Raw genomic sequence first — 27764 nt, forward strand, 5'->3', positions numbered from 1 at the left:
GAGGGAGCGGAGGCTGAGCGCCATTGCCTTTGATTGCCTTCGGCCCACTCCACCTCAGCCTGTGCTGCTTGCCCTGGCCCCGTCGGTGGGCCCTTCCCCGTGCCGCCGCGAGCCGTAACCTGGTGCAGAGGCCGCGGCGCTTTCTGCCACGGTAGACGCCGTTGTGGAGCAGGCACCGCCTAGCCCCAACCATGTCGTGCGTCCACTACAAGTTCTCCTCGAAGCTGAACTATGATACGGTCACCTTCAACGGCCTCCACATCTCCCTGTGCGACCTCAAGCGCCAGATCATGAGCCGCGAGAAGCTGAAGGCGACCCACTGCGACCTGCAGATCACCAATGCCCAGACCAAAGAAGGTGCGTAGGGACAGTGGGTGCGGGGCCTCGGGGTCCGACTGACTGGCGGCATCACAGACCGCACTGCAGCAGCCCTGACCTGTGGGAGCTGCACTCTGCTCTTTGTGGCTTGTCCCCACGTAGCGTGAGTCAGTCTGGGGCCCATCCTGCCAGCAGGCAGGGGACTGGGAGGGCAAGCGGTGCCGGGGATTAAGTGGTGTGCGAAGCGATAATGTGATTCGGCCACGATCGGTAGCTGTGACTTGTGTTGGGGGCCTCACAGAGCTGTTCTTCTGTAGTTGATGTTCTGACAGCTGCCTTCAGGTCTGTGTTTTAGACGCGAGCTAGGCGTAGAAGAATACGTGCTTAATGTACGATGTGTAGTGCTTACAAAAGTTTTGGTTTCCTGGAATTCTTCTAGGTAAAATGATAAGGAAGTGTGGGAGGATATCTTATAATACCAAAGTTGCCAGATTTCTTTGAGATCTGGCGGAGAAAGCTGAAAGTGATGGAAATAGAACAGATGGCTAATTAGAAGAAAAAAATGGGTTTGGTGACTTAATTTTGTCTTCAACTTGTTTGACTCCACTGCACTGGAAAACCGGTTTTGTGGCTGTTGCAGAAACTGCTCACTAGCAACATTTTGGATGAAGAGTGTATCTGGGAGTTATAATCTATGCAGACCCTTTAAAGCCATCTTGCACATGAGTATTCTCTGTATCTAAACTACACTTTGGAATGTCTTGTTAATATAACTCCTTTTCTACACCAAAGACATTGTCATTCAGACGCTATTGAGCATCATTTCATCATTCATTTCTAACCGTGGTGTTTTATTCTGCTACTACGTGTTAACCATATCAGGGCAGTACTGCAGTTTTATGGCGGAACATTTATGGTGGATATACATAAGAAACGTTCTTAAAGATGTCACAAATTCTTTAAATTGAATAAATGGTGCTTGATTCTCAGAGATGATAATGGTTTCGTATTACTTAGTATGATGTTTCAGTTTGGTAACCTGCCATCGTGATAAGTTTGAAAGTGATGAAAAACGTTGGGATGTGACTTTTCAGAAAGAAAGACTTGTAAAGTGTTTCCATTCCTTAAACATTAGATTTCTTTTTTTTTTCTTTTTTTCCCTCCTGTGGTTCTGTGACACTGTAACAACAGTCTTTTCTTTCCAATGTGTACTAGTGGTTTTTGTTCTCTTCCTGTTTCATGTATTGAAACTTAAACAGAACAATATGTACGCTGCGGTAACTGTAACTTCAGCCCTCGCATTTAAAGTAGTTGGACCTAAAGCTCGCTGTTTATCTGCAGATATTGAAAGTGTTTTCAGGAGAATGTCCGTGAAGAGGCTTAAGAGCACAATGTTAGGGGTCTTAGGGATGCCCTTGGATTGCATGACATTCGCAGGTAGAGATACATTTCAGCAGTCTTGAATTCTTCATGTAGTATTGAATACAATTGTCAAGAGCTTTTGAAAAATGTCTAATTGGCTTCAAGGGCTTTGCTGCAGAACGGTCTGTGAATTTTGTCTGCAGTTGCCAATGTACTTTCAGCTTCACAAGTGCTAGCAGGCTGAATGGCCACCTGGCCGCCCTCACTCCTGTAACAGTTGGGTCTGTGTAAAACAGAGCCTTAAAAGCAGAATGCTGGATGGTAATAAACTGTGATGGAGCCCGATTATTATCACCTGAATAAAAAATGTTTTGAAATAGGTGAAACACCTGAATTCTGTTATAGCAGGTGAGGAACAGAAAGCAAAGTTGTAGAGGAACAATTTATGCTCCTAAATATGTTACCCCATAAAGTGTTACTCTACTATACATACTACCAGTTTTGCAAAGTGTGTGGCTTTGTTTTGATACGTGATATTAATCCAGAGAAGAAAAAGCATCTGCTTGGCTCGGTTCTGTAAAATGTGGTGTTGCCTACAGGTGAAGTCAAAGGAGGAGTATCTTTCATACCTTAAAGAGCATCACTCTTGTTTAACAGTGACAAGATCCTCCTCTAGGTAGGTTGTGTTGCACCTTGACCTTTGTAAAAGTTTTGAGTATAAAATTTTAAACTTGGTATATGAGTGACACAGATGCTTATTGAAGCTTTTGTAATGCTGTTTTCCATGTGAAAATGCAAAAATCCCCCAGTGGTTTTCAGAGCAAAGCTAGAGAATACATTTCAGTGTCAGATATATGTATGCCAAATTTTTGGTTGCTATGCATAGCCGTGAATTTCAGTTTTTATTAATCAGATGTAGATGCTTCAACTCACCTTCAGAAGAGAAAGGGAAAAACTCAACCCGGATATTCTGCCTAAATGGGATCTTTGGAATTCTTACATGCGGACATAAAGTATTGGTTTTTTATAACTTTGTCTGTGCAGGAGTCCTGACTGAATGTTGAAATGATCTTGGAAAGAACAAAGTGAACCTTGAGTGAAGATGGCCTACTTGTTCAGATTTTTTGAATAATCTAACATTTTGCAGTCAGGAACTGTTACTTTTCCTACTGGAAATCTAGTAGTAGCAGCAATGCTAATATAAGCAAAAAGTAAACAGGACTGTAAATATCAGTGGAAAAAAATGATATGATGGACTCCTTTGAAGATGCTGGGAAGGCAAAATGGATGGTTAGGACCTATTTTAAAGGGCAGGGGGGTGTGTGCGTCCTCTTCCGTGCTTGCTATAAGAGGCATATTTTATAAAGGCAGAATTCCCTCCAAAGTCTTATAGTCAAGAATGATGCCTTTCAACTTGCCTCCTTTGAATTTGACCTGAATTTCTTGACCTGTCTTTTAGAAGAGATGTTCTCACAATACTGTGGAAGAACTGCAAACTCCAGAACTCAGGGTTTTGAGTACTCTTTCCTGCCCTGTAACATTCTGACACAAAACACTTGGAGAATGTGCTCTTCTGCTTCTCAGGCAAAATACAGAAAAAAAGAAAACAACCCAAACCACAATGGGACTCTGGTCTTAATCCAGTGGTTTGTGATCGGGGCCACAGAGAATAGCCTGCATGACTCTGTTCAGCAGGTAGAAACAGCTGCTTTGGGCTTCTAGGACTGCAGCTGGCATGATCTCCCAGTTGTTTGTCTGGGCCTCAGTACTGTTTGAGCTCCTCCTCCATCACCAAGTCCCAGTGCAGGCCTTTCTTGACAGGTGGCTGTGTGATGGTTAGATTTTCCTTTTGAGAAGAGCTCTAGGGGTTGGTTTTAGGATACGACTTCTGTAAAAGCTTCTGTTTTCATCATTAAGAGTCCTTTCTCCGACAGTTTGAAACTGCTCTGAATTCCAGAGGAAGCTTGCTGTTCGGTTTCTTAGGGGCCAAGATCAGGAATTAGTTTCAGCGAAATGATTTCTCAGATTTCTGAAGAAGCATTCTGTCATTTGGAAGTAGAAGTAATATGTTCATTGTGTGGTTGAAATAATGTCTTCTGGTAGGTATGTTTTGGTCTAAGAGAGGTTCCTGCCCATACGAATAATATACTGAAAAAGGGAGCATAAATTGTGACATATTCCTATTTTGCCTGTGATCACTAAGCAAAACTGCCCTGACAGAGCTTGACTGGAGATAATACAGCAGCTTTGGTTTTCAGACCATCATTCTGATTCAGTTTGCAAGTTAAGGGCTTTTAGTATGTACAGCTGTAGGCAGATTACAGGGAATGGCTGCTGATAGTGCTTTAAAATATTTAGTCACAGCCAGCTCGTGTAAGTACAATATACAAACCATTCTCATGGAGAGATCTTTGCGTTTTAAGCTGACTCAGTCCAAGTGTCTCAGGGAGTTGTGGTTTTTTTTTGTTTGGGCCTTACAGAAAAGGTCAGAAGGCTTTCCTCCTCTTCAGAAGACTAACATGGTGTAAGCCAAGGCAAAGCATGGATAGCTTCAGGCACACGCTGTTTTCGAAAGGCTCTTCAGGGCTGTCTTCCTAAGTAATTTTGTTTGAGTCTCTCTGCTCTGCAGAAAGTGCATCAAAAGAATCCACGTCCCTTGGGCTGATTCAAACTAGATGATGAGCTTAAGAGGGGAGATACCAGCTTAGTTGGAGCCAATTCTGCCCTACTTGTGAAAGCAAGCTCAAAAAATCTCCAGAATCTCTGTGATCCAACGTCTAACAGTGCCAGTTGTGTTTCCATGTCAATGTAAAGCACTGAGCAGCTGAGAAGTGTGGCTGTTGATGGATTAAGCTCCAGGAAATAGACAGAGATGGCAGGCTGTCTTCTGTGTTCTGTCAGTCTTCATGGGTGAATCGTTTTTAGTGAACAGCTATGAAAGCAACGGCGCAGCAAAAGCAACTTAAGCTAGGTCAAGAAAGAACCTCATGCAGTAGCAGACTCTCCTTTAGTGACCTTTGAGGCCATTTTGCTGTTGGCGTTCAAACTATTTTAAAAACATGGAAAAGATGTTGCTGCTTGTGTTTGATTCTCAGACCTGAGGATTTCTTGAAATGTCCTGTTAGTGTGTTGAGACGATAAAGGCGTGATGTTACTTAGACCATTTTGCTTTCTAATCTGAAAGGGATTCTGTGAAGTGCTATGTAATGACATATTAATATACATTCTTACGAACTGACTCATGTTTTTTCCTGTGTTTGTGTTGTTTTCAGAATACACAGATGATAATGCCCTGATTCCTAGGAACTCATCGGTAATTGTTAGAAGAATCCCTGTAGGAGGAGTTAAAGCTACCAGCAAAACATATGTTATGTGAGTATCCATAAAGCATGGTATTCTTTGTTAGGGGTTCCAGTGTGTGGAACTTTTTGGATGGGTATTAGTTTACAGAGGCATTCAGACTGTATCTTTCTCGTTAAGGCTGCTGTTAGTTTTTGTTGTCATGGGGTAGATTTTACTGTACCTGTCCCAAAGGAGAGTTACATTTTTAGGCCTGCTGGGGCATGGGGTTCAAACTCCAACAATGGTAACTTTGAAGAGGAGTCTGTTGGGTTTGTTCTTGGGGTTGATTTTTCTGAGACCCAGGCTGTAGATCCTGTTTCCTCTCTGTGGAGAGATTCCTCATTATATGTGTTTGCTTTTAGTGCTTTTATAGTACAGACAGATAGGCATTGTAGTGTAAACTGAGAATTGTTCCCATCTCAGAAGAGTCTGATTCTCGGTGTTGCATTTGCGGTAGGCGGGGCGGGATATGGCAGGTATTCTTACGCCCCAAATCTGGGTTTTGTGCATACTAGCTATTGAGGAAAGACCAAGGGTTGCCAGCTGGGGAACCAGGCAAACAAGAAGTTGTATTCCTAAGTGATTCCTTTTAGTTTCCTAAAGACAATGCCTGTTTCTGGCAAGAGAAGAAGAACACTATCCTAAAGCGTGTTGCCTTTTGTGCGAGTACGATGAAGGAGTAATTAATCCTTTCCAACCTTGAACCTCGGTAAGCAGTTTAGCACGTTACCAAATGTTACGAGTTCTCTTTCCAGGTCGGTTTTTTACCCTAAGCTGATATGCGTGCTCCAGGATTTAATTCTGTATTCCTAAGCTGTTTGGAGGACAGAGAATCGGGTGTATTGATTAAAATTACAGCTATTCAAATGCCATCCTGACTCGAGGATTATTGCTGTCATTTCTGTATTCCTACAGTCCAGCTCTGTATCAGCTGCATTAGCATTGTTTGAATGGTCATGTTTTCCAGCCTTCTTCAAGATATGCCTCTCCACCACAATGAGTAGATATGATTAGCTTGTGGTTTTGCCATGCCTTTCTGATGTTGCTTCTCAGTAAAGAAAGTAGACTGATGAGTTACAGTGTGCCTTGAACAAACAGTACAGCAGCGTCCTGGTACCCATGAAGCATTTGCAAGCAAAAAGCCCTGAATTTATGTGGCTCTGCATGTAAACTTTGGGCAGTGCTTTCTGCAACAGTCGTTGCAGTGCTTTCAGGCACTCCCTAGTAATGCTGGACGCCACAGCCTTGAGCTTATAAACATGGCCTTGTTTTGGGGGTTAATTTAGGTACGTCTGCTTAGTGCTGTCCTGTCAATGCATCCTCCGTTTCCGGTTGGGTGGCCCCCTCTCCTAGTATGGTACTGCTGCCCTGAAAGGAGAGGAGAGATGCTGCTAGCATCAAAGACCAAATAAATCCCTGTCTGTGGGGATAAGGAAAGAATGGCACTGCTGTTCCAGCACTGCAAATGAAGCAGGCAGATTAGCTTTCTGTTCCTTCAGCTGGAAACACTGCAGAACCAGCTGGAGGAGTGGTGAATGTTTGGGCATGATGGATGTATGCTGTAATGGTGGAGAGGCCTTCAAAAACGCATTTCTCGCTTTGTAGTATGTCCTTCAAGGTACATGGATGAAGAAGCCATTGTGTGGTGATCTAAGGTATTTCCTTGTACTTGCTCACCTTCAGGAGGCAGGTGGCTGTAGTTGCGAGCCTGGTGGTGTTCTCGCAGTGGCAGGAAGCATGAGCCTTTCTGTTTGCACATCAATTCCACAGCAGCCTTTGAATTGCCTCTGCTCATGGGACACTTGGGAGGATGTAACTTTGTAACATCAAATGTTACAAAAGTGATGTAACCCTTTGGATGATAGTTTGTTAACACTATCAATGGTTGCATGTCTGATTGGTGATGAGTAGCATGCAGACACAGATCAATGAGTACGTGGAATCTCAGCAAGTTTTCAAATGTAATAACTATTTCCTACAATATTGTAGCATTTTCAAGATTATCTTAAAGCAGATTCAGGCAATTAAGACCTTTTTTTTTCTCAAAAATCGCAGGAACTGCTTTCAGGTGAGATTTCTGCGCCTATTTTTATTCAGTATAGCATATGCAACACATTTAGCACATTTTGGCACTTTCATGGCTAAATATGGTAGATATCTGAACAGAGAGCTTGGGCTTCCACAAAGAAACACTGTTGTAAAGACGATGCTGCTGACATTTTTATTATTTCTTTGTCAGATGTCGTATTTTTTTAATTTCAGTAAACTTGCACTTCAAAGTGTCTAGAGCCTCCCTATTCTTTCTTAGAAACTGAAGTACTCTGTCTGGTACCTACTTGTAATGCTAGGGATATACGGATTGGCTAAAGTTACCTTTGTACTTTCATGGTTGATTATTTAAGAACACAAAACTCTAGTAGAGACTTCATATTTTGATACTTACTCACAGAGACAAAATATCTGAGGACTTTGCTTGCACTGTTGTGTTCTGTATCTGTCAGTCTTGGAGTAATTTGTGACAAAGTAGAAATGTGATTGTGGGGTTTTTCTTTAGTTGCACTGCATGTACCAAGAGAGGACGGTGTCTGTATACGTATAAATGTCCACATTCAGTATCAGAACAGAATGTTTTGATGTTCAGGTTTTAGAATCTGTTTTCACTGCTTTATGTTGGGTACAAGTGCCTTATTTTAAGTTCTGATCACCTTTCTTTCTTCTTCTAGAAGTCGAAGTGAGCCAGTGAGTGCAACATCAAAAGCAGTACGTAAAAACACAATCTCAGCCTTTTTTTCTACACACTGTTCTTAATTCTAAACAATGTAGCCTTGTATTAATTTTCCACACATTAGCTTAATAGATATTTTCCAGTAAAAGAAATGTTGTAAATACAATGCATTTGATTCAGCATAGTAAAAACTGAGTAATGCCCTCATTTGCACAGTTCTCCTGTGAATATTGGTATTTGTGCCTAGTAATGCATTGTATTTCGTATGGAATACTCTAGAATATTTCCTGAATGACTTTGTGTTGTACAGATAATGTATGATGGGTTTTGGATCACGTAGGTTGAAGGTTTGCACAACTGAACATGGTGCCATGTTCTACATCTGCCTGTCCATAGCTAGTACTATGTCTGTCTGTATAGCTTGTTGTGTGCTTCTTGTTTCTTGCCATAAAAATGGTTTGGAGTATTTTTTTACATTTTCACAGTGTATCACTTAGCTTTTGTGTCTGAATATGAATATGTGTTTAATATGAATATCTGTTGAACATGAATGTGTGTTTATTTTTTTGCAAACAGACTGATGACTCTTCTGCCCCTATTTCTCTGGCCCAGCTTATTAAGGTATATCTATATTCTCATCAAGAGCTTAAAGAAAAAAAGTGTTTGGTTTATATTTTTAAATCTTATACTGTGATCCATAGCTGGATAACTCTTGTAATGTGAACAAAACTTTAATTTGATTTTTAAGAATTTAAAGTATTTCTTTTCAGTTTGAAATGTCTGTATATTTTGATACTGTCCTATAATGAGTAGTTGCCAGTTTGGGAAGATAGAAGGGGAGCACCTTATCAGCCTCAACGTCATGTTGTGGTATTACTCATCTTCCAGACACAAAGAAGCAGCACTTCAGAAGCTCTTTACTGTTTTTCATACGTTTCGTTAATGTTGCATTGGAAACTAACACAATTTTCAGAGAAGAATTTAATTGGCTGTAAGTGATGGACATTTCAGGGGGGTTTGCAACAGCCAAATTAGAGGCATTTCTGGGGCATGGACGCTTGCGTGGCCATTTCTGCATTTCTATTTATTACAGTTATAGATCCATTCTTTGGATGCTGCACAATTTCATAAATTGTAGTATATCTTCTCCTTCAAATAGTCTGGAGCTTAAAGATCAGTTTAAAAATCTGGATAATATATTTTTTTCTACACATATCTTCAGTCCACTTGGAAGAAAATGGTATTGGTGACACAAGCCTTTATGTGAGGTACAAACAGAGCCGAAGGTTCTGAGTGCCCCAGAATGCTCTTCTCAAGGAGGTGAACAGGCACATAAACACCACGTAATGGCGTAAGGACTCCCCAGAACATCTCCAGGACAGCTGTATTTTATAGAAGCAGCTGTTTTCATGCAACCTCAGCTAGCGCTGTGCTCTTTACAGGACTGGGTGAGTGGGGTTGTCTTTGGCTGTGTGGGCTTAAACGCATTTCTAATGTGTGTGTCAAACAATGCCCTGTTAAACAGACTGCCAATCTGGCTGAAGCCAATGCTCCTGAAGAAGACAAAGTAAAAGCTGTGATGATACAGTCTTGCCACCAGTATGATCCCATCAAGTAAGTGTGGATAATGTCAAATCTGTTCTTTGAAGATTCTGGAAAAACTTGTAGAGGTGTTGGTTTTAACAAGAGAGACACATGCATGCCTTTCTCTTCTTTTCCCAAAAAACCTTTTAGTTACGTGAGGAAACCCATGGGTCCACCTCGACCATCATACACTTGCTTCCGTTGTGGAAAACCTGGCCACTATATAAAGAACTGCCCAACACATGGGGTAAGATTGTGGGGGACTTCTGGTGGTAGTTTGTTTTTAATGTGTTTCCCTTGGCAGTTAGGTAACAAATGCATGAAGACTCCTATTAAGACTCATTTCTCTTGGGGTGAAATAGAGAGGCTAGATGGCAATGTTGCAAAGCCCTTCAAAATTCAAGGGAAACCTGGAAATAGAAATGTAACATTTTCTTTTTTCTAGGTCATTGACGTTAAATGTGTCCATAGATCGTTCTCTGTCAGCTTTGATGCTTATTTTTATATATTTCACTATTACTGGACAGTTTTCTGGTTTTTGACTCTTTCTGATGACAGTTCACAGTTTTTAGTACTCCGTATAAACCCATGGTTTTTCTGTTGACGCCATCTCTTGAATATTTGCCTGTTTTAACTACACCAGTCTCTGGCTGAGCATTCATGCCATTTGACCTAAGTCACTGAATGCATATGCATGAGGTACGAATTCAACCTTCGTATGGAGAGGGTGAATATAAGTTTCCCCAGTGACTGCTTCAGAGCACCGAATGAAGCTCTCGCTCGGAATTGCGCTTTGGAGGAGGAGCGGGTTTGTGTCTCTTGTCTGAGTGGGTGGTGAGCTAAGGGATATTTCACCCTTAGGGAACCTGAAGTGAAGCCAAAGCATGTCGAGTGAGTTCAAAACACTGCTCAAGCCTTTGGGACATCCTGGCTATATTCCTTTAGGAAAATAAGTATTTCAGTTGAGCAAGGCTGACGCTAGGTAAAAGGAGAGCCCTGAAGGCTTTTGCTGCTTAAAATAATCATTGCAATGTCATTTGAAGTGTGGGTCTTAAGATGAGCTATGTCTGCATTTCTTTTCTTAACAGGACAAAAATGTTGAGCCTGTTCCCAGAATTAAAAAGAGCACAGGAATTCCCAGGAGCTTCATGATGGAGGTGAAAGACCCCACTACAAAGGGTGCCATGCTGACAAGCACTGGGAAATATGCAATACCAACTATTAGTGCGTAAGTATGGAATTAAGAGGACTGACAAAAAGTGAACGAGAGAAACCATGCGTAAATGTCTGAGGGGCAATGCAAGCAAGTTGGCCAGCCTCTGTAGTTACGGGGGAGGAAGCATTGTCATTGTCTCTTAACCATAAAATCCGTGATGCTTTCTAATATTACAATAGGGTGGTCCTACTGTTCATGGCCCTGGACCTGGGTTAAACTGGTGGTATGCTAAGAATCTGTATTTCAGCACAATATTTCAGTAGTGTTTACAGTGGAGTCGTTCTCTTTGAAAGCTCGTTTTGATTCTGGTTTATGTTTCAAAGGCTTCTTGCAACATTTGTCAACTAGCAGTTGGACTAAGACTTCCTCCCCCTCAGACTTTTATCAAGTAGTTGCTATAACCTAAGAAAATACTCCTGTGTGCTGACGAGAGTGGCGGCTTTAAAATGCGCTTGGTAGCACCTCTGTTTTTCTGTCATGGATCTCCTTTTGTAGAAGCTGTAACATAGACTTCTTCCATTTGTAAAATGTCCTTACTCGGAGACTAACTTTATCCTGAGCCTGCAATTTACATTTACCCTCTGGCAAAGGAGAGGTGGGATCCTTCTCACCTGAGTTGTAGCTGTCAAACAATTGTTTTTCTAGTTTGAGCTAATTTCTTAGTTGATCCAATGAATGGGAGAGTTCTGCAGAAGGAAAATTGTGTTGTGGTATAGAAAAGTACTTTAAACTAAATGCCTACGTTGTAGAAGGCTGATGTGGAGGGAGGAGAACTGCAGATGTTCTCTTCCTTTGATAGAATGCAAAGCTTGGAAGAGTTTTCCTTTACCCACGTTGAAGTTTTTCCTTTTTCCTTCCCCACCCCCCTCCAGGGAAGCTTATGCCAGAGGAAAGAAGGAGAAGCGTCCCTTTTTACCAGAGGAGCCGTCCTCCTCCTCCACAGATGACCCTTTTCCAGAAGAGTTGTTATGTCTGCTTTGTAAAGAGTTAATGAGTGATGCAGCTGTTATTCCCTGCTGTGGAAACAGTTATTGTGATGACTGTAAGTGTTACTCCCACATTTGTTAATTCAAAACATCACAGCTGATCTTCTGAAAGCAGAAAGAGGAGATAATGGCATGACTTTGTTACCAGCTCTATTTAATACTTAAGTATACCCTGAACAGGAAAGGACTCTTCTCCTAGAAAGGGAAAAAAGGGAAAAAAAAAGCAGAAAGCTTAGTACGTAGTGAAAGCCTCTTTACATGTAGAAGGATGAGTAGGAGAAGAGTGCATAATTGTGCAGGTGATGACAGTATTAGATATCGAATGCATTTAGTTTGTCCACACCCTTTCTCTCCTAAAAAACTGCATAGCCAACTCTGGTGACTTCCTGTGGTCTGCAGCAAACGCAGAGTTAGGCATTTAATCCACATTCTTCTCCATGGGAGAGCTGGTTCAAACCTTCAGAACTCAAACCTACTAATGTTTTTTTGAGAGGTGTTTTATTCATTAACCTGGAGGTTGGTGACTTCTCACTATACTAGATAGTGGAAAGAAGACTAGTCGAAACATCGAGACACAGCCTACTCTACATCTTCAAATGTTGCAATAGTGCAATGACAAAACTGTCTCGTTATTTGCTGCATACTAGAAATTTTTTCCCTATTGAACACGTATAGCTTCATGCTTTCCCTTCAAGACCATATTCACCCATTACCCATATTTGTGTTTTTATACTTGATTAGAACCCCCAAAATTTCCTCTGTTTGGCTAAAAACTCTTTGGATGATTCTAAACATACACAGGTATTAGAACAGCATTACTGGAATCTGAGGAACACACATGCCCAACGTGTCATCAGACAGATGTTTCTCCGGATGCTTTAATTGCTAACAAGGCCCTACGCAAGGTAAGGTGATGATTTTACATCAACTGTTTGTAAGAAAAGTCTATTTGTAAAAAGCTGAAAGGGAAGAAAAGACTAATTTACACCTCCTTGAGCAAGGCGAAGTTGAATAAGACTAATTGTACCTTGCAAGTACATTACCTGTTGTTCCAGAATCTTACAGCTCTTTAGAGACAATCTGGCACATTCAGGTCACACTTTTGTTTAACATGATTGCCTCACTTTCAATTTTGGTGTTAACACTGAGGTACTTTAAATGCAGATACTCTGAGTTACCAGTCCTTGATATCGGTGTTTAATGTGATGTGTTCATAGATCTGTATGTTGATTTATTTGAGGCTTGATAGCATTTCCCGGAGTACACAAGTCATTTTACTCTGTGGAGGCTTTTGTTCGTCTATCTACTGAAGTTTCATATTGCCTTTTTGTAAATGTTTTTCTGCCTGTAGGCTGTGAACAACTTCAGAAACGGAACTGGCTACACCAAAAGGCTGCGCAAGCAGCTTCAGCAGCAACAGCAGCAGCTGCCACCACCGCCACCACCTCCAGCACCGGTAATGACTGTTGTCCCTCCTGCTGCTCTGGTGACTGCCGCTGAACACTCCAAGTCTTCCCCTGGGTCACTCAGCGGTGTGTTGGAAGAGAAGGTAAGTTTTATTTCAACATCCGCAGTGATTCGTGTATCTTAGTAGAGCTGATTTTCCAACTCCTTGCATTTATTCACATGGGCTGTCAGGTTCCTCTACTAAGACATCCGGCATTTGCACGTCTTCTGGGCCCCCAAGGACAATCAATACCCACAACTGGTAAGTAACTATAACTGTAGAATTTCTTTTAAAAAAATGATCTTCAGATAAACTGAATGGGATTTTTTTCTTTTTCCTCTCCCCACTCCAAAAGGGCCTCAAAGGGGAGGCAGTAAAATTCGCTCAGCGGATGGCAGACCAGGCTGGGAACTGTAAGTATGGCACAGAAATTCAATATATTACTACTTGTAACCTGTTAAACGAGGCCGTAACACATAAATCACACAACAGCTGGTTTCTAATGAAATAAGTATGCCCAGAGAGTTGTGGAGAATACAAGTGGTAATGAATTTTAACATAGGCAGCGTATGTGGAAGGAGTTACCAGAAGTTCAAGAGAAGTTTAATTAATATCTGTGCAGTCCTTTGAAGATCAGCAGTGTGAAGTATGAAGCGTCTCAAGGAGCGGCAGAGACGCGGTGGGCACTTGGCACATGGGAGGTGGGAGTCTCTTAAGCAGGGGCAGCCTCCACCCAGAGTCGCAGAGCTGAGTATAAGGAGAGAAGAGTGAGGGAACTGTTGGGGGGGAGGATGTGGAAGGCAAGTCTGAGGATCAAGAAATGAGTGTCGTCTCCAGTGAACAGAAAGCAGGGAGAAAAATGCTGAAGTTGGGAACAAGAAGTGCTCGCCACCATGCTCCCGCTTCCTTCGCTTTCCTCTTGAAAATCAGGGCAGAGCGTAACAAACAGTGACACGTGTTTTGGGGTTTCTTTAGAAGTTCAAATCGAGGACGCCAACGCAGTGAATGTACCCAAAGGCCTCAGGCCCCAACACTACCAACGTCCACACCAGCCTTTGTGCCTGTGCCTCCACCTCCCTTGTCTCCTCCACCACCCCATGCACTTCCTCTTCCTCCGGGGGTACCAGCACCACAGTTCCCTCCTCAGTTTGCACCTGGTCAGCCTCCATCTGCTGGGTACACTGTCCCCCCTCCAGGATATCCCCCAGCTCCTGCACACACATCATCAGCTTGGGTACCAATAGCAGTACCCACGGCTCATTCAAATACCGTCCCAACAACACACGCACCTCCTTCATAGATTCACAGAATCATAGAATAATTTAGCTTGGAAAAGACCCTTAAGATCGTTGAGTCCAATTGTAAACCTAAGACTGCCAAGTCCGCTACTAAACCATGTCCCTAAGCACCACGTCTACGTGTCTTTTAAATACCTCCAGGGATGGTGACTCATGCGCTTCCCTGGCAGCCTGTTCCAGGGCTTGATCACCCTTTTGGTGAAGAAATTTTTCCTAATACCCAATCTAAACCTCCGCTGGCGCAACTTGAGGCCATTGCCTCTTGTCCTATCACTTGTTACTTGGGAGAAGAGCCCGACACCCATCTCACTACAACCTCCGTTCAGGGCGTTGTAGAGAGCAATGAGGTCTCCCCTCAGCCTCCTTTTCTCCAGGCTAAACAACCCCAGTTCCCTCAGCTGCTCCTCACAGGACTTGTGCTCTAGACCCTTCACCAGCTTCGTTGCTCTTCTTTGGACGCGCTCCAGCCCCTCAATGTCTCTCTTGTAGTGAGGGGCCCAACACTGAACACAGGATTCGTGTTGCAGCCTCACCAGTGCCGAGTACAGGGGGACAATCACTTCCCTAGTCCTGCTGCCCACCCTATTTCTGACACAAGCCAGGATGCCATTGGCCTCCCTTATGTAGGGAGGAGTTTTACAGAGAAGAACGGAGACTTGAAGAGGAGTAAGTATTTGGCTCAATGAAGTTGCGTTGTTTTTCATTTTTGTCTTTCGATAGCGTATCGGACTGCAGTTACACGGAAGTGCAGAAAGAAAGAAAGAGAAAGAAAGAAAAGAGAAAGTCCAAACCTGATGAGTTTACCGCTGATTTTGCTAAGGAAATGACGGAGTATAAAAGGATTAAACAGGAGCGTAGGCGATCGTTTTCCAGGTAACTGCTTTACATGTCTGTAATGGAGAAGCAGATTGTCCAGAAGAATCAGGAGGAGTTCCTCCGCTCCACCTCTCTAACCAAGAGTCGTAACCTTCGTTCTAGGTCCAGGTCACCCCCAGAGAGAAGATACCATGCCCGGTCAAGGTCTCCAGTATTTAGAGAGCAGTCTCCCAGTAAACGGACTCTACCTCAAGGGGAAGGAGGAAAGCAGTATTTGAATTAGGTGGTTTAGTTAGGACTAAATAAAGTAAATGAAAGACAAAGCAAAACCATTCCCTTCTTGCTTGCTCTGACTGTCCCTGGCTGGGGCTGTGGGTAGCCATAGGGAGGGTGGAAGCCTTGCGTCTCTCTTTACAAGTCCTCTCTCTCTCACTGTAAAAGCACTGCAGCTTCGGGTGCTCCTAGTGTTGGAGACACAATTAGCTTTATTCTTACAGCTACCTCAGGTCTTGGTCTAAAGTGTCGGCCTTTTGTTTTGGTTGGTTTGTGTTTTTAATACACATATTTCTGTATGTATTTCAAAGCAGAACCTGGATCTTAGTGCGGTAGGAATAAAGCACTGGGAAGCTTGCCAGTTCTTGTTGAACAGTACAGCAGCAAAATTAAAATTAGTGAAGGTTTGTTTCAAAAGGATGCATGAAAGCTTTTGTTCTGCATATTTCTTTATTGTCTTGCTCTTATGTTAGCTGTCGTTCTACACTTCCAAAGTTGTGCTGCTGTCCTCCTGTTACTACAGCCAAAGCAAGACAGTGGACCCTTTTTGCTTTAGTATTGGTGTTTCAGTAACTGCAAGGATCTCTAGTTGGTATTTGTCCTTGGAGGCTGCAGAAGTGCAGAGAGTCATGCCCATTGTTTTAGCGCCGTCAAGCACAACTGTGATCCTTCCTGGCTGAATTTTTAGTGTAGCCAAGCTGTGGGGTTTTAGGAAACCACTGTAATGTACACGTAGCACTCCCCCAGTGAGATTAGCCTTTTCCTCCTCTTTTCTGTCCCCTTTCCCACTTGCTTTGTGTCGGTTTCTGTTTAGTCTTCTGTTTGAAATGGGAGTTAATACATTGACGGTCGATGATGGGGTTTGGGGTTTGGTTTCTGTTTGTTTGGGGTTTTTTTCCAGTTCTTCTGCAGTATTATCTCTAGGGTTGTACACAAGTTTCATGGAGCTGTAGTTTCTACTTGACCAATTGGAGGGACTGGCAGGAAATACAAAAATACAAGAACTAATTAGCAGTTTATGACCTGTTCTGTTTCAGTTACTGGTCAATACTGGACTGTTTAATGCTAGACTCCAACAGAGAGCTTTCCCCATTTCTTTTTTGCTTCTGAAAAACCACCAAACAGTTGTGGTTGTGCCTGTCATGAGAGAACACAGGCCTGTTTTTCCTCGTGTAGAAAAGAGTGGCATATGGAGCATGAAGCTTCAAAATCCTTGATGAGAGTTGCTTTTTACCAGAACTAGGTACAAAATGTTCTCAAAAGAAGGAAAGGTGAATCTTCTGGTAAGACCTGCCATGGAAAGAAGCTCTCTTTATCCAGGTCTGGGTGTTCCTCTCCAAAGGCACATTTTCAAGAACTTTTTAGTTAGTGATACAGTAATGCTGTATGTGCTTTCCTAAACGCAGAGAGAAGGAATGACTAACTGGAGTGAGGCATCACCTTCTGCATGTAGATATTTTTCCCCAGAGCCTGCTAACGCTGCTCCCCTGAATTCTTCCACTACGTTAGGCAATAAAGGACAAGAGCTTTTTCCAAGGAAGGGTTTGAATCTCTCTTCTGGTCAATTTAGTGACCTCTTGAGGAGAGCTGTTTGGATAGTATGGCCTGTGGTCTAATACAATACAGGAAAGGAGTTTTCTCAGCTTTTGGAGGCTCCTCTGTCACGGTAAACACCTTTATTTCAACAATGGGCATTTTTAAGCTTATTGAGAGGAGGGGCAGAGTTCCTGTTTCAGGGCTGATATGCCTGCGCTTTGTTTTGACAGGCAACTACTGTGTTCATAAAAGCACAGCCATGTGCATTTGTAAATGATGAGGCATTAACTGATTAATTTACAAACGACATGGAAAATATGTTTCCTGTAGTGATGCTGCCTTCTGAAATCAACTGAAATACTGTTTTCAATCCTTTCTAGCTGAAAATGGACAGCTTCCTTAGCCCTTGGACTTTTAAGCAGTTGTGAGCATTTGACAAGGGTCCCTCTCGGAGATATTCTGCAGCAGTAAGTTGATCTCAGGCGGGTCTGGCACCTTAGTTCAGGAAAGCCAACTATGCTAAAGGACAGCACTGAAAAATACGCTGAAGCCCTTTGGAAACTGATGCGGCGTGATGATGGCTAAGTGCTAGAATAAGGCTGGCGGGCTGTACTGCTCTAATAGAAAAAGGCTCCAGCTGATCTCAGTGCTGTTTCCATGGTCCTTTAAGTGCCTTTTATGTCACCTGGAAACCCACTGCAAGATTGATTTTTGGAACACCCTAAATGCAACGGAACAATAACAGTATCTCTCACTATCGCCTTGGACAAGTTACTTGCAATCTCACATCCAGACCCCCTCAACTCCCAAATGTCCCCATATACAATTCCTTCCTCCATTTTCCAAATGGCCCTGAAGGAGGGGGAAAGAAAAAAGTTAACTGAATCTCAGTAACCCAGATTATTTTCTTCTCCTGGAATGTGCAAAATCATTTGGAAGGGAGTAAAAAAGCCTTCCAAATCTTTCTTCTCATGTCACAGAGTTATTTTGCTTCTAAAACACCAGAGGAAAAAGACAACACAGACAATACCACATATTCGATACAAGACCTTCAATCCATAAGAGACAATAAAGACCACACCGTACACTACGTACCATACATACAATACAATACACACAATACAATAGGAAATACAATATAAACAATTGATACCGAGTTAACAGAGAACAAATGGTGCCCTTCTTACTGTAGCGACATAATCAAGTTTGGAATACTTTGTGAGCAGATGGTTTCAAAATTTGCTCTTTGTGATTAGATAGAAGGGGGTCTTGAGACACTATATCCTTGGGTAGAATAGATAGAAGCCAGTCCTGAGACACTGTATGCTTGAGTAGAATAGATAAAGGAAAAGGGTGTTAGAATAAGTTGGGTTTGTACATGCAGGCATGGTGTAACCAAGCCAAAAATGACCTGAGCGTGCACGGAAACGGAGTTCAACCAGCGGACACGGTGAGGAAGGCTATCGATGACTGCCAGAGGGCCCTGGAAGACCACCAGAAGACAGGAATGCGCAGGCATCAAGGACATTGACATATATGAATGAGTTCTAGGAAATAGTAGGAATATGACCATCATTTCCCAGAAATCTAAGGAAGATGTATATTTTGATTGTCTATCATTTCTGTCGTTGCACAATTCGGCGTGCGCATTAGGTGGAGCGATCCCCTGTGGGCCCGGCGCCGCAATAAAGAACGCCTGCATTCTAAAACTCCAAACTGAGTTTTAGAGGGTTCTTCTTTTGCCGACTTAGGGTATCACAATGCACGTGATACATACAATACAATACATTCAATACGATCCATACAATACAAACCAGACCATACCATAAAATACATACAAGAAATACTTTACCCTACGATAAAAGACAACACATACAATCCATATAACACAATGGAATACAAAATGCAATTAAAAAATACAGTACATACAATACAATACATACAATACCATACATACAATACCATGGATTAAAACATACAATGCAAAACATACAAAACAGGTACAAAACATACAACACATACAACACGTGCCATACAACACCTGCCACAGAATACACACCAGGCACACAATACACACGGAAATACCATACAAAGTGCAACACAATTCACAGTGCAACACACACTGCACCACCAGATACATTGCACTGCCCTTTACAGCACATGCAATAGGTACCATACCATAGCATACCATACAAATACAATAAATACCAAACCATACACAACAACAAAACACACACAAAACATACAATATAGGCAATGCAACCCATCCCATACCATAGATACCATACCATACCATACAAACCACAAACGATAACTACAATACAATAAAGAGATTTCAATAAAGACAATACAATAAACAGAAACCAGGTGGATGATTTGCTCTGCATGGTGGCAGAGCTACGGGAGGAGGTAGAAAGGTTACGGAGCATCAGGGAGGCTGAGACAGAGACAGACTGGTGGTGCCCTGCTCTGCCCCCCGAGACAGGAACAGGAGCAGCAGCAGCCACCAGTAAGAACCCACGATCAAGGGGATCCTGTATCCCCCCCACCGGGCTGAGGGCAGCAGCTCTATTACCCTCTACTGCTCTTCCATGTGGGGGGCGATGAAGCTGCAACACGAAGTCCTAGGGCAATCAAAAGAGACCTCAGGGCCTTGGGACGGCTGGTAAGAGACTCCGGAGCACAGGTTATTTTCTCCTCTCTCCTTCCAGTTGTGGGCAGTGACACTAGAAGGAACAGAGGTACCCAATCTATTCACTCATGGCTCCGTGGCTGGTGTCATCACCATGGTTTTGGTTTTTTTTGATAACGGGATGGCCTACACAGCACTGGGTTTGCTGGCGTCTGATGGGATTCATCCTTCTCAAAGGGGAAAGAGAATCTTTGCTCAGGAGCTTGCAGGGCTCATCGACAGAGCTTTAAACTAGACTCGAAGGGGGAGGGGAGTAATATCAGGCTTGGTCATGAGAAGCTGAGGGACGACGTGCCACAGTTAGAGGGAGCGGGTGCCAGCGAGGGCACTCAGCCTGTGTCTCTGAGATGTGCTGGGTACACTGGGGCACGGCTGAAGTTGAACAGAGTTGAGCTAGGGGATACGGAGGCAATAGGAGCCAAGAGGGAAACGCCAGTGAAACCCCTCAAAGCCCATAAGGGGTGTTCCTCTGTGAAGGAGACACGGACGACAGCCCAGCTGAAGTGCCTCTACACCATTGCACGCAGCATGGGCAACAAGCAGGAGGAGCTGGAAGCCATTGTACATCAGGAAAACGATTATATGGTTGCCATCACGGATGGGATGGCATGGTGGGATGACTCGCACAACTGGAGTGCGGCAACGGATGGCTATACACTCTTCAGGAGGGATAGGCGAGGCAGGAGAGGCGGTGGGGTAGCCCTATACGTTAGGGAGTGTCTGGATAGTTTAGAGCTTAATGATGGTGACTGTAGGGTGGAGTGTCTATGGGTCAACAAGGCAGATATTGTGGTGGGAGTCTGTTACAGACCACCCAAGCAGGATGAGGAGACAGATGAACTATTCTATAAGCAGCTGGGAGAAGCCTCACGATCGCTAGCCCTTGTTCTTGTGGGGGACTTCAACCTACCGGCTGTCTGCTGGAAATACAATACAGCAGAGAGGAAACAGTCTAGGAGGTTCCTGGAGCGTGTGGCAGAGAACTTCCTGACACAGCTGGTGAGGGAGCCAACTGGGGAAGGGGCCCCGCTGGACCTCTTGTTCACGAACAGAGAAGGACTTGTGAGCCATGTGATGGCTGGAGGCCGTCTTGGGCAGATGATCACGAAATGATAGAGTTTTTGATACTTGGAGAAGCGGCAAGGGGAGGTCAGCAAAACTGCCACCTTAGACTTCCGGAGGGCAGACTTTGGCCTGTTTAGGAGACGGGTCGAGAGAGTCCCCTGGGAGGCAGCCCTAAAGGGCCAAGGGGTCCAGGAAGGCTGGACATTCCTTAAGGAGGAAGTCCTAAAGGCACAAGAGCAGGCTGTCCCCAGGTGCCGAAAGATGAGCCGGCGGGGAAAATAGCAGCCTGGCTGAATAGAGAGCTTTGGCTAGAACTCAGGAAAAAGAGGAGAGTCTACGACCTCTGGAAGAAGGGGCAGGCAACTCAGGAGGACTACAAAGGTGTAGCGAGGTTGTGCAGGGAGAAAATTAGAAGGGCCAAAGCTGAGCTAGAGCTCAATCTGGCTACTGCCGTAAAAGAAAACAAAAAGTACTTCTTCAGATACATTAGCAGCAAAAGGAGAGCTAAGGAGAATCTCCAGCCCCTAGCAGACGGGGGAGGGATCACAGTGACCAAGGCTGAGGAAAAGGCTGAGGTACTTAATGCCTTCTTTGCCTCAGTCTTTAATAGCAGGGCCAATTGTTCTCCGGGTACCCAGCCCCCGGAGTCGGAAGAGAGGGACGGGGACCAGAATGGAGCCCCCATAATCCAGTAACTAATGGTTAGTGACCTGCTGCACCACTTAGACACTCACAAGTCTATGGGGCCTGATGAGATCCATGCGAGAGTACGGAAGGAACTGGCAGATGTGCTCACCAAGCCCCTTTCCGTCATTTACCAGCAGTCCTGGCTAACTGGGGAGGTCCCAGCTGACTGGAGATTAGCAAATGTGACATCCGTCTACAAGAAGGGCCGGAAGGAGGACCCGGGGAACTACAGGCCTGTCAGCCTGACCTCGGTACCGGGGAAGCTGATGGAGCAGATCATCCTGAGTGCCATCACACGGCATGTAGAGGATAACCAAGGGATCAAGCCCAGCCAGCATGGGTTCAGGAAAGGCAGGTCCTGCTTGACCAACCTGATCTCCTTCTACAACCAGGTGACCCGCCTAGTGGATGAGGGAAAGGCTGTGGATGTTGTCTATCTAGACTTCAGTAAAGCCTTTGACACGGTTTCCCACAGCTTTCTCCTGGAGAAACTGGCTGCTCATGGCTTGGACGGGTGTCCTCTTCGCTGGGTAAAGAACTGGCTGGATGGCCGGGCCCAAAGAGTGGTGGTGAATGGAGTTTACTGCAGTTGGCGGCCGGTCACAAGCGGTGTTCCCCAGGGCTCTGTGTTGAGGCCAGTTCTGTTTACTGTCTTTATCAGTGATCTGGACGAAGGGATCGAGTGCACCTTCAGTAAGTTTGCAGATGACACCAAGTTGTGCGGGAGTGTTGATCTGCTTGAGGGGAGGAAGGCTCTGCAGAGGGACCTGGACAGGCTGGATCGATGGGCAGGAGCCAATTGTGTGAGGTTCAACAAGGCTCAGTGCCAGGTCCTGCACTTGGGCCACAGCAACCCCATGCAACGCTACAGGCTTGGGGAAGAATGGCTGGAAAGCTGCCTGGCAGAGAAGGACCTGGGGGTGTTGGTCGACAGCCGCCTGAATATGAGCCAGCAGTGTGCCCAGGTGGTCAAGAAAGCCAATGGCATCCTGGCTTGTATCAAAAATAGTGTGGCCAGCAGGACTAGGGAAGTGATTGTCCCCCTGTACTCGGCACTGGTGAGGCCACACCTCGAATACTGTGTTCAGTTTTGCGCCCCCCACTCCAAGAGAGACATTGAGGGGCTGGCGTGTGTCCAGAGAAGGGCAACGAAGCTGGTGAAGGGTCTGGAGCACAAGGCTGATGGGGAGCGGCTGAGGGAACTGGGGTTGTTTAGCCTGGAGAAAAGGAGGCTGAGGGGAGACCTCATCGCTCTCTACAACGCCCTGAAAGGAGGTTGTAGAGAGATGGGGGTCGGGCTCTTCTCCCAGGTAACAAGTGATAGGACAAGAGGAAATGGCCTCAAGTTGCACCAGGGGAGGTTTACACTGGATATTAGGAAATTTTACTTCACTGAAAGGGTTATCAAGCATTGGAACAGGCTGCCCAGGGCAGTGGTTGAGTCGCCATCCCTGGAGGTATTTAAAAGACGTTTGGATGAGGTGCTTAGGGACATGGTGTAGACCCTCTGCAGCAGACACAAAGTAAAAGGGCAAACGGAACTGCGGGCAAAGCTGAAGCTTTTCTGGGTCACCCTCACATCGGCTGGGGGCAAAGAAAGGAGAAGCGGTCAGTAAGACATCGCCGTCGGCCGAATGCCAACACCTGCAGGAGCGGTGGAGCAGATGGAGACCAGAGCCCGGCTCCGCTGTCAAGGCCTCCTCGCTGCAGGACAAGGCTGGGAGAGTCCTCCCCAAAGCTACGGGGTTTTAAACGCAACAGCACCAGCAAACCGCTGACAAGAAGACACAACAAGAAAAGAGTTCTTGCTGCTCCATCCGCGGTGCTTGACTAAATTACAGGTGGATTCTAGAATACAAATAACAAATTAAAAGAAAATTACAAATTAAAATTACAAATAACAAATTAAAAGAAAATTACTCGAGGGAGTGTACCATTTTGTACTGCTGCACCAGATTTGTTATTTTTATATTTTTTCTTACAGCACATATATACACAGGGATTACGACCATAAATGGAAGTAATCTCTGACGAGACTAATCATCACCACACATTATTGCAACCAGTCATTACTCCCAGGTAGAATACTCACTGACTTCTCCTTATGCAAATCAATCAATTATGCAAATTACATGCAAAAATTCTCCTCAACACACACCCCTCCCCAAACACCCTCAGACATCAGCAGCCCCACCCACCCCATCCAAACCAATCACAAACAGAAACGGACACAACCAAGAAAACAAATATGACAGAAACCAAACACACGCTGCCACAAACCCAACCCATCCCACAACTGAAACAGCCACCACACAGAACAGCGAATAAAAACACCCTACAGCCCAAAACCCCACAAACGAAACAAAAAGACATACAGGACACAAGGGGTTCAGACGGAAATCCACCACTTAAAAAAAGATATATCACAGCAGGAGCCTCCAGCACTGTTGGAGGACTCCAGAACCACAGAGACTGACTTCCGGGTAACAGACGGCACAAGGGAACTCAGCCCTCTAGGATCCTAAAATTAGTCTCTGTGGTCCAGAAGTCGGCCACCATTGTTGGAGGACTTCCGGACCATAGAGACTAACTTCCGGATCATAGAGTACAGCACAAAACTCAGTGTCTCCTTTCAGCACAAACCCAAAACCCAGCCCCATCCAAGCTACTGTGAGGAAATTTATCCCAGCAAAAACCAGTACACAGGTGCAGGAGTTGCACGTTGGGAGCTGTGAGTTAGAGAACTTGTGAGTTAGAAACCCCATGGGTTAAGTGGTGAACGAGTGAATTCACGTGTGAGATGAGTCCCTGCAAAGGGGATGGAGCCCGTGTTTGCCGTGTTTGTTTGATTTATTCCCTAACGAGCTCATAAACTAGAGCCGCATCTAGAGAGTCTGTTGTCCTGTAGATGCGAGAGGCCTGGCTGGGATGGGCAGAGAAGAGAGGCTCTCTCATGGGATGTGGTGCAGCAAACACGGGATGCCCCTGAGCCGTGCAGGGAGCACAAAACACTGAGCCGGCACTGAAAAGCCGGAGTTAAGGACAAAAGATAAAGCTGGAGTTCTGGGGAAGCTGCGTCTCTGGGCTCTGTCCCCAGGGTCCATCCTCTCTCCCTGTCCCCTAACAAGAGGTAGCCGTGCCATGTTGGAAAGAGGAAAGATGCCCTTGTCATCCTCATGGCAGTGGCCCAGGAGACCTGCGGACAGAGGGTGGGACTGACCGTGGATGTCCCCGGCAGGGGCCTGGGGAATCCGGGGAAAGCCGCACACACTCCTGACCGAGGCTCGGTGGCTTAGGGACCTCCTTGCTAAGCAGATGGCAACACCGCATCGTTGCTGACTGGAAACCCTGGCCGCTGCTTCCCACTAAACTGCTGGCAGAGGAGCGAGGACCATTGCTGTTGAGCACCGGAAGGCAGGACCGAGCACAGGACAAGGCAACGCGACGAGTTGCCATGCCCGGTTCCCCACAGCCACAAGAACTCACCATATGGTCACATTTTGGGACTGATTTTGCTCCCTCTTAAAACCCTCCTGGCCTCACTAGGCTATGCCAGTACTTCATGCTGGTCTGGATTCTTACACACTGGAGAGAACAGCCCCCCCCCACCCCACCCCCAGTTTCCGTTGGGGTCGGAACGTTGGTCCGTTGGAGCCAACAGCCACCAGTGCCGGCAGGACGGAGCTGTGCTGGCACGGAGCGGCACGGGGAGGAGGCAGGGTCTGGCCGAGCAGCGCTGCCCCGGCACCACCACCAGCACCCCGCTTCCCATCCTTGCTGCCGCCGGCTGGGCCGTGTCCTTGGTGCACGGCGAGGGTCCTCCTGTCCCGGGCGGGATGGGCCAGGCCAACTGCTGCTGCGGCTCCAGGTGGGCTCCTCCCGTGCCTCGGGGACACGCGTGCGCAGCCCAGCCCCGCAGCGGCAGCATCGCTCATGCCCGCCGCTCTCTGCTCCGCAGGGAGGCTCTCGCCGATGCCGAGCCGGTGCTGAGCGCGGACGTGCGGCTGACCCGGGGCCGCAAGAGGAGCGAGCGGCGTCTTCTCCTCCTCCCGGAGGAACTGGTGATGGCCAAGTTGCAGTAAGGCCCTGAGACCCCAGCTGCCTTTCCCCATCCCTGGCCCCGGGAGCAGGGCAGGGGGGCCCTGGCACCAGCCCCAGGGCCCGGGGCCTTGGCGCTGGACGCACCAGTGTCCGTCCCAGCGGCAGGGGGGGGACAGGGCTCTGCCCCGGGGCACCCCAAGGAGGCCACCTCCCGCTCCCTGCCTGCCTCTCCTCTCTGCAGACGCGGCACCGCCCTGCGCCCACAGCTCCGCCTGGCCCTGGACCAGCTGTGGGTGCTGAGCGGCGGGAAGGAGGCGGCGGGGGAGGAAGAAGAGGAGGAGGAGGAGGAAGGCGGCGGCAAGGACAGGACCTCCCTCATCCTCGCCTGGCCCACCGGCTCCTGCCTTGCCACTTTCGGGTGAGTCGTGGTGCCACGTCCCACAGCAGGGCTGGGTGGTGCGGTGCGGTGCTGGCCCCCGTCCTCTCGGGTCTGGCAGCTGCGGGCAGGGCTGGCAAGGGGCAGGAGATGTTCCCAGCCATGGCCACGCCATCCTGTGAGGGGCCTCTGCCCCCGTGCAGAGCCTGGGCAGGGAGTGGGCAGCACGCCGGCAGGGAGGGAGGGAGGGAGGCTGGGTTTGCCGGCTAGGGGCTGAGGGGTGGGCATGCAGGCCGCCGGAACGAGAGGGATGGGGGCATCTTTCCCTTGGTCACCTTTTGGTCAGCAGAAGGGAAGGCCGAAAGCAGCTCCTCTGGCAGGACAGAGGGAGCCGGGACTTTGGCAGCCCCTCTGTCCTGCCCCACGGGACTCCGTCCTGCCCCTGTGTCCTTCCCCACGGGGCAGGGCCGTGCAGGCGCCCGCCTCTGCCCAGGGGCTGGGGCGCAGCGGGGCCTGACGCTGTTTCTCCTCTCTTTCTGCAGCTCTCGCGCAGTGAAGGAGCTGTGGGTGGGCACGCTGCTGGGGTAAGCCGGGGGTGCTCAGGTGCAGCCGTGCGGGGAACACAGCTCCCCGGATGGGGAGAGGTGCCCCACGGCTGCGGGCGGCTCTCGGGCAGGTGGGGGATGAGCAGGGATGGAAAGCCTCTTCTTCCTCTGCTTGCAGAAGGGAGAGGCAGACGGGGAAGTGGGGCCGAGTGCCTGGCAGGCAGGAGCTCTGCAGGCAGCTCTGCTCTCTGCTTGGCTCCGGGGCGGTACCCGGGGGGGTCGGGGTCCCTTTGGAGAGAGAAGAGGTGGCTTGGGTCTGTCTCACTGAGGTCTGCCCCCATCCCTTCCCTGTGCACAGGCAACCAGAAGGAGCGAGGAGGGCTCGTGTGACCCAGCTGCCATCGATCCAATTCCTAGAGAAGGAGCTGAGCCGCCACCATGCCGTGAGTGTCTCTCTCATCTCGGCTCTGTCCCCCGAGCACTGGTCCTCCAGCCAAGCCTCAGAAGCATCACTCCTCACCTTCTTCCACTCCTTCTCTCTTGCCCAGTGGAGGACGTTAAGCGCCAGGAGCCTGGAGACCCTGCTCGAGGGACAGGCACAGGTGAGAATGGCTGCCTTTCACCTGCCTCTCGCTGTGCCAGAGTGCCAGGGATCTGCGGCGAGGGGGGTGAGCTGCTGTGGCAGGGAGGGAGGGAGGGTCCTGCGGTGCCACCTGGGGAGCTGACAAGGTTGGGGAGCCACCAGGAACGCCGGCCCGTCCTTGCTGGCGGCGCTGGGAGGAAACCTGCTGCGCGAGGCAGAGAGCCTGGGAGGGCAGACGGTCCCGGCTCTGCCGCGCTCAGGCTGCTGGTGCCAGGTGGCAGCTCGCCAGTGGCCCTTTCCTCTGAGGGGCTGCTCTCTAAGCGCAGCCTGGTTCTTGCAGGATGATGCCAAGCAAGGACCTCCGCCAGTCCCATCTGGCCAGGCAGGGGGACTTTGCCACTCGGCAGGTGAGTTTTGGAAAGAAAGGCCTCCTCCTGCAAGCGGCACGTCTGCTGAGCTGGGGATGCTGCTGCTGCTGCTGCCCATTGCCCCAGGCAAGTCGGTCCCCATCGCTCTGCAGCAGGAGGGAGCCGAGCCCTCGGGAGCGCTCGAGGTGCCGCCTGCCGCAGCTCCGTCCTCAGAGCTGGGCGGATGGGTCCCGGCTCCTTGGGCAGAGCCGGGAGGAGCTGTGCTCATGTTTCCCTTGAGTGTTGCCATGCAGGTTTGGCACCCCGAGGGAGGACCTGACCCGGAGGAGCAAGGACACACGCTGGGCAGCGGCTGCTGAACGTGGCTCTGCAGGGACACGGAGCCTCTGCCGCTGCCCCACAGCTTGGAGGAGGGCAGGGCGAGGGCCGGGCCAGGCTGTCGTGGTGGCACGCCCGCTCTCGGGAGCCGCTGAGCCGGAGCCGCTGAGCCAGAGCCGTGGTTCC

The 27764-nt window shown here is 47.2% G+C and overlaps 1 protein-coding gene across 1 annotated transcript; it reads left to right on the forward strand.

Annotated features, from left to right (window-relative positions):
• The first annotated feature begins 191 nt into the window (after positions 1–191).
• Positions 192–26352, forward strand: LOC140645729 (E3 ubiquitin-protein ligase RBBP6-like). The gene is given in 18 exon segments (XM_072849194.1): positions 192–357; positions 4953–5081; positions 7078–7090; positions 7746–7782; positions 8324–8368; positions 9273–9361; positions 9482–9578; positions 10420–10559; positions 11420–11589; positions 12335–12438; positions 12885–13081; positions 13162–13241; positions 13336–13393; positions 13959–14267; positions 14891–14944; positions 15044–15151; positions 25306–25425; positions 26307–26352. Coding segments are annotated over 18 exon segments (1962 nt in total).
• Positions 26353–27764: the final 1412 nt, after the last annotated feature.

This window comes from Ciconia boyciana, unplaced genomic scaffold, assembly GCF_034638445.1.
Source record: "Ciconia boyciana unplaced genomic scaffold, ASM3463844v1 HiC_scaffold_37, whole genome shotgun sequence".
Lineage (NCBI taxonomy): Eukaryota > Metazoa > Chordata > Aves > Ciconiiformes > Ciconiidae > Ciconia > Ciconia boyciana.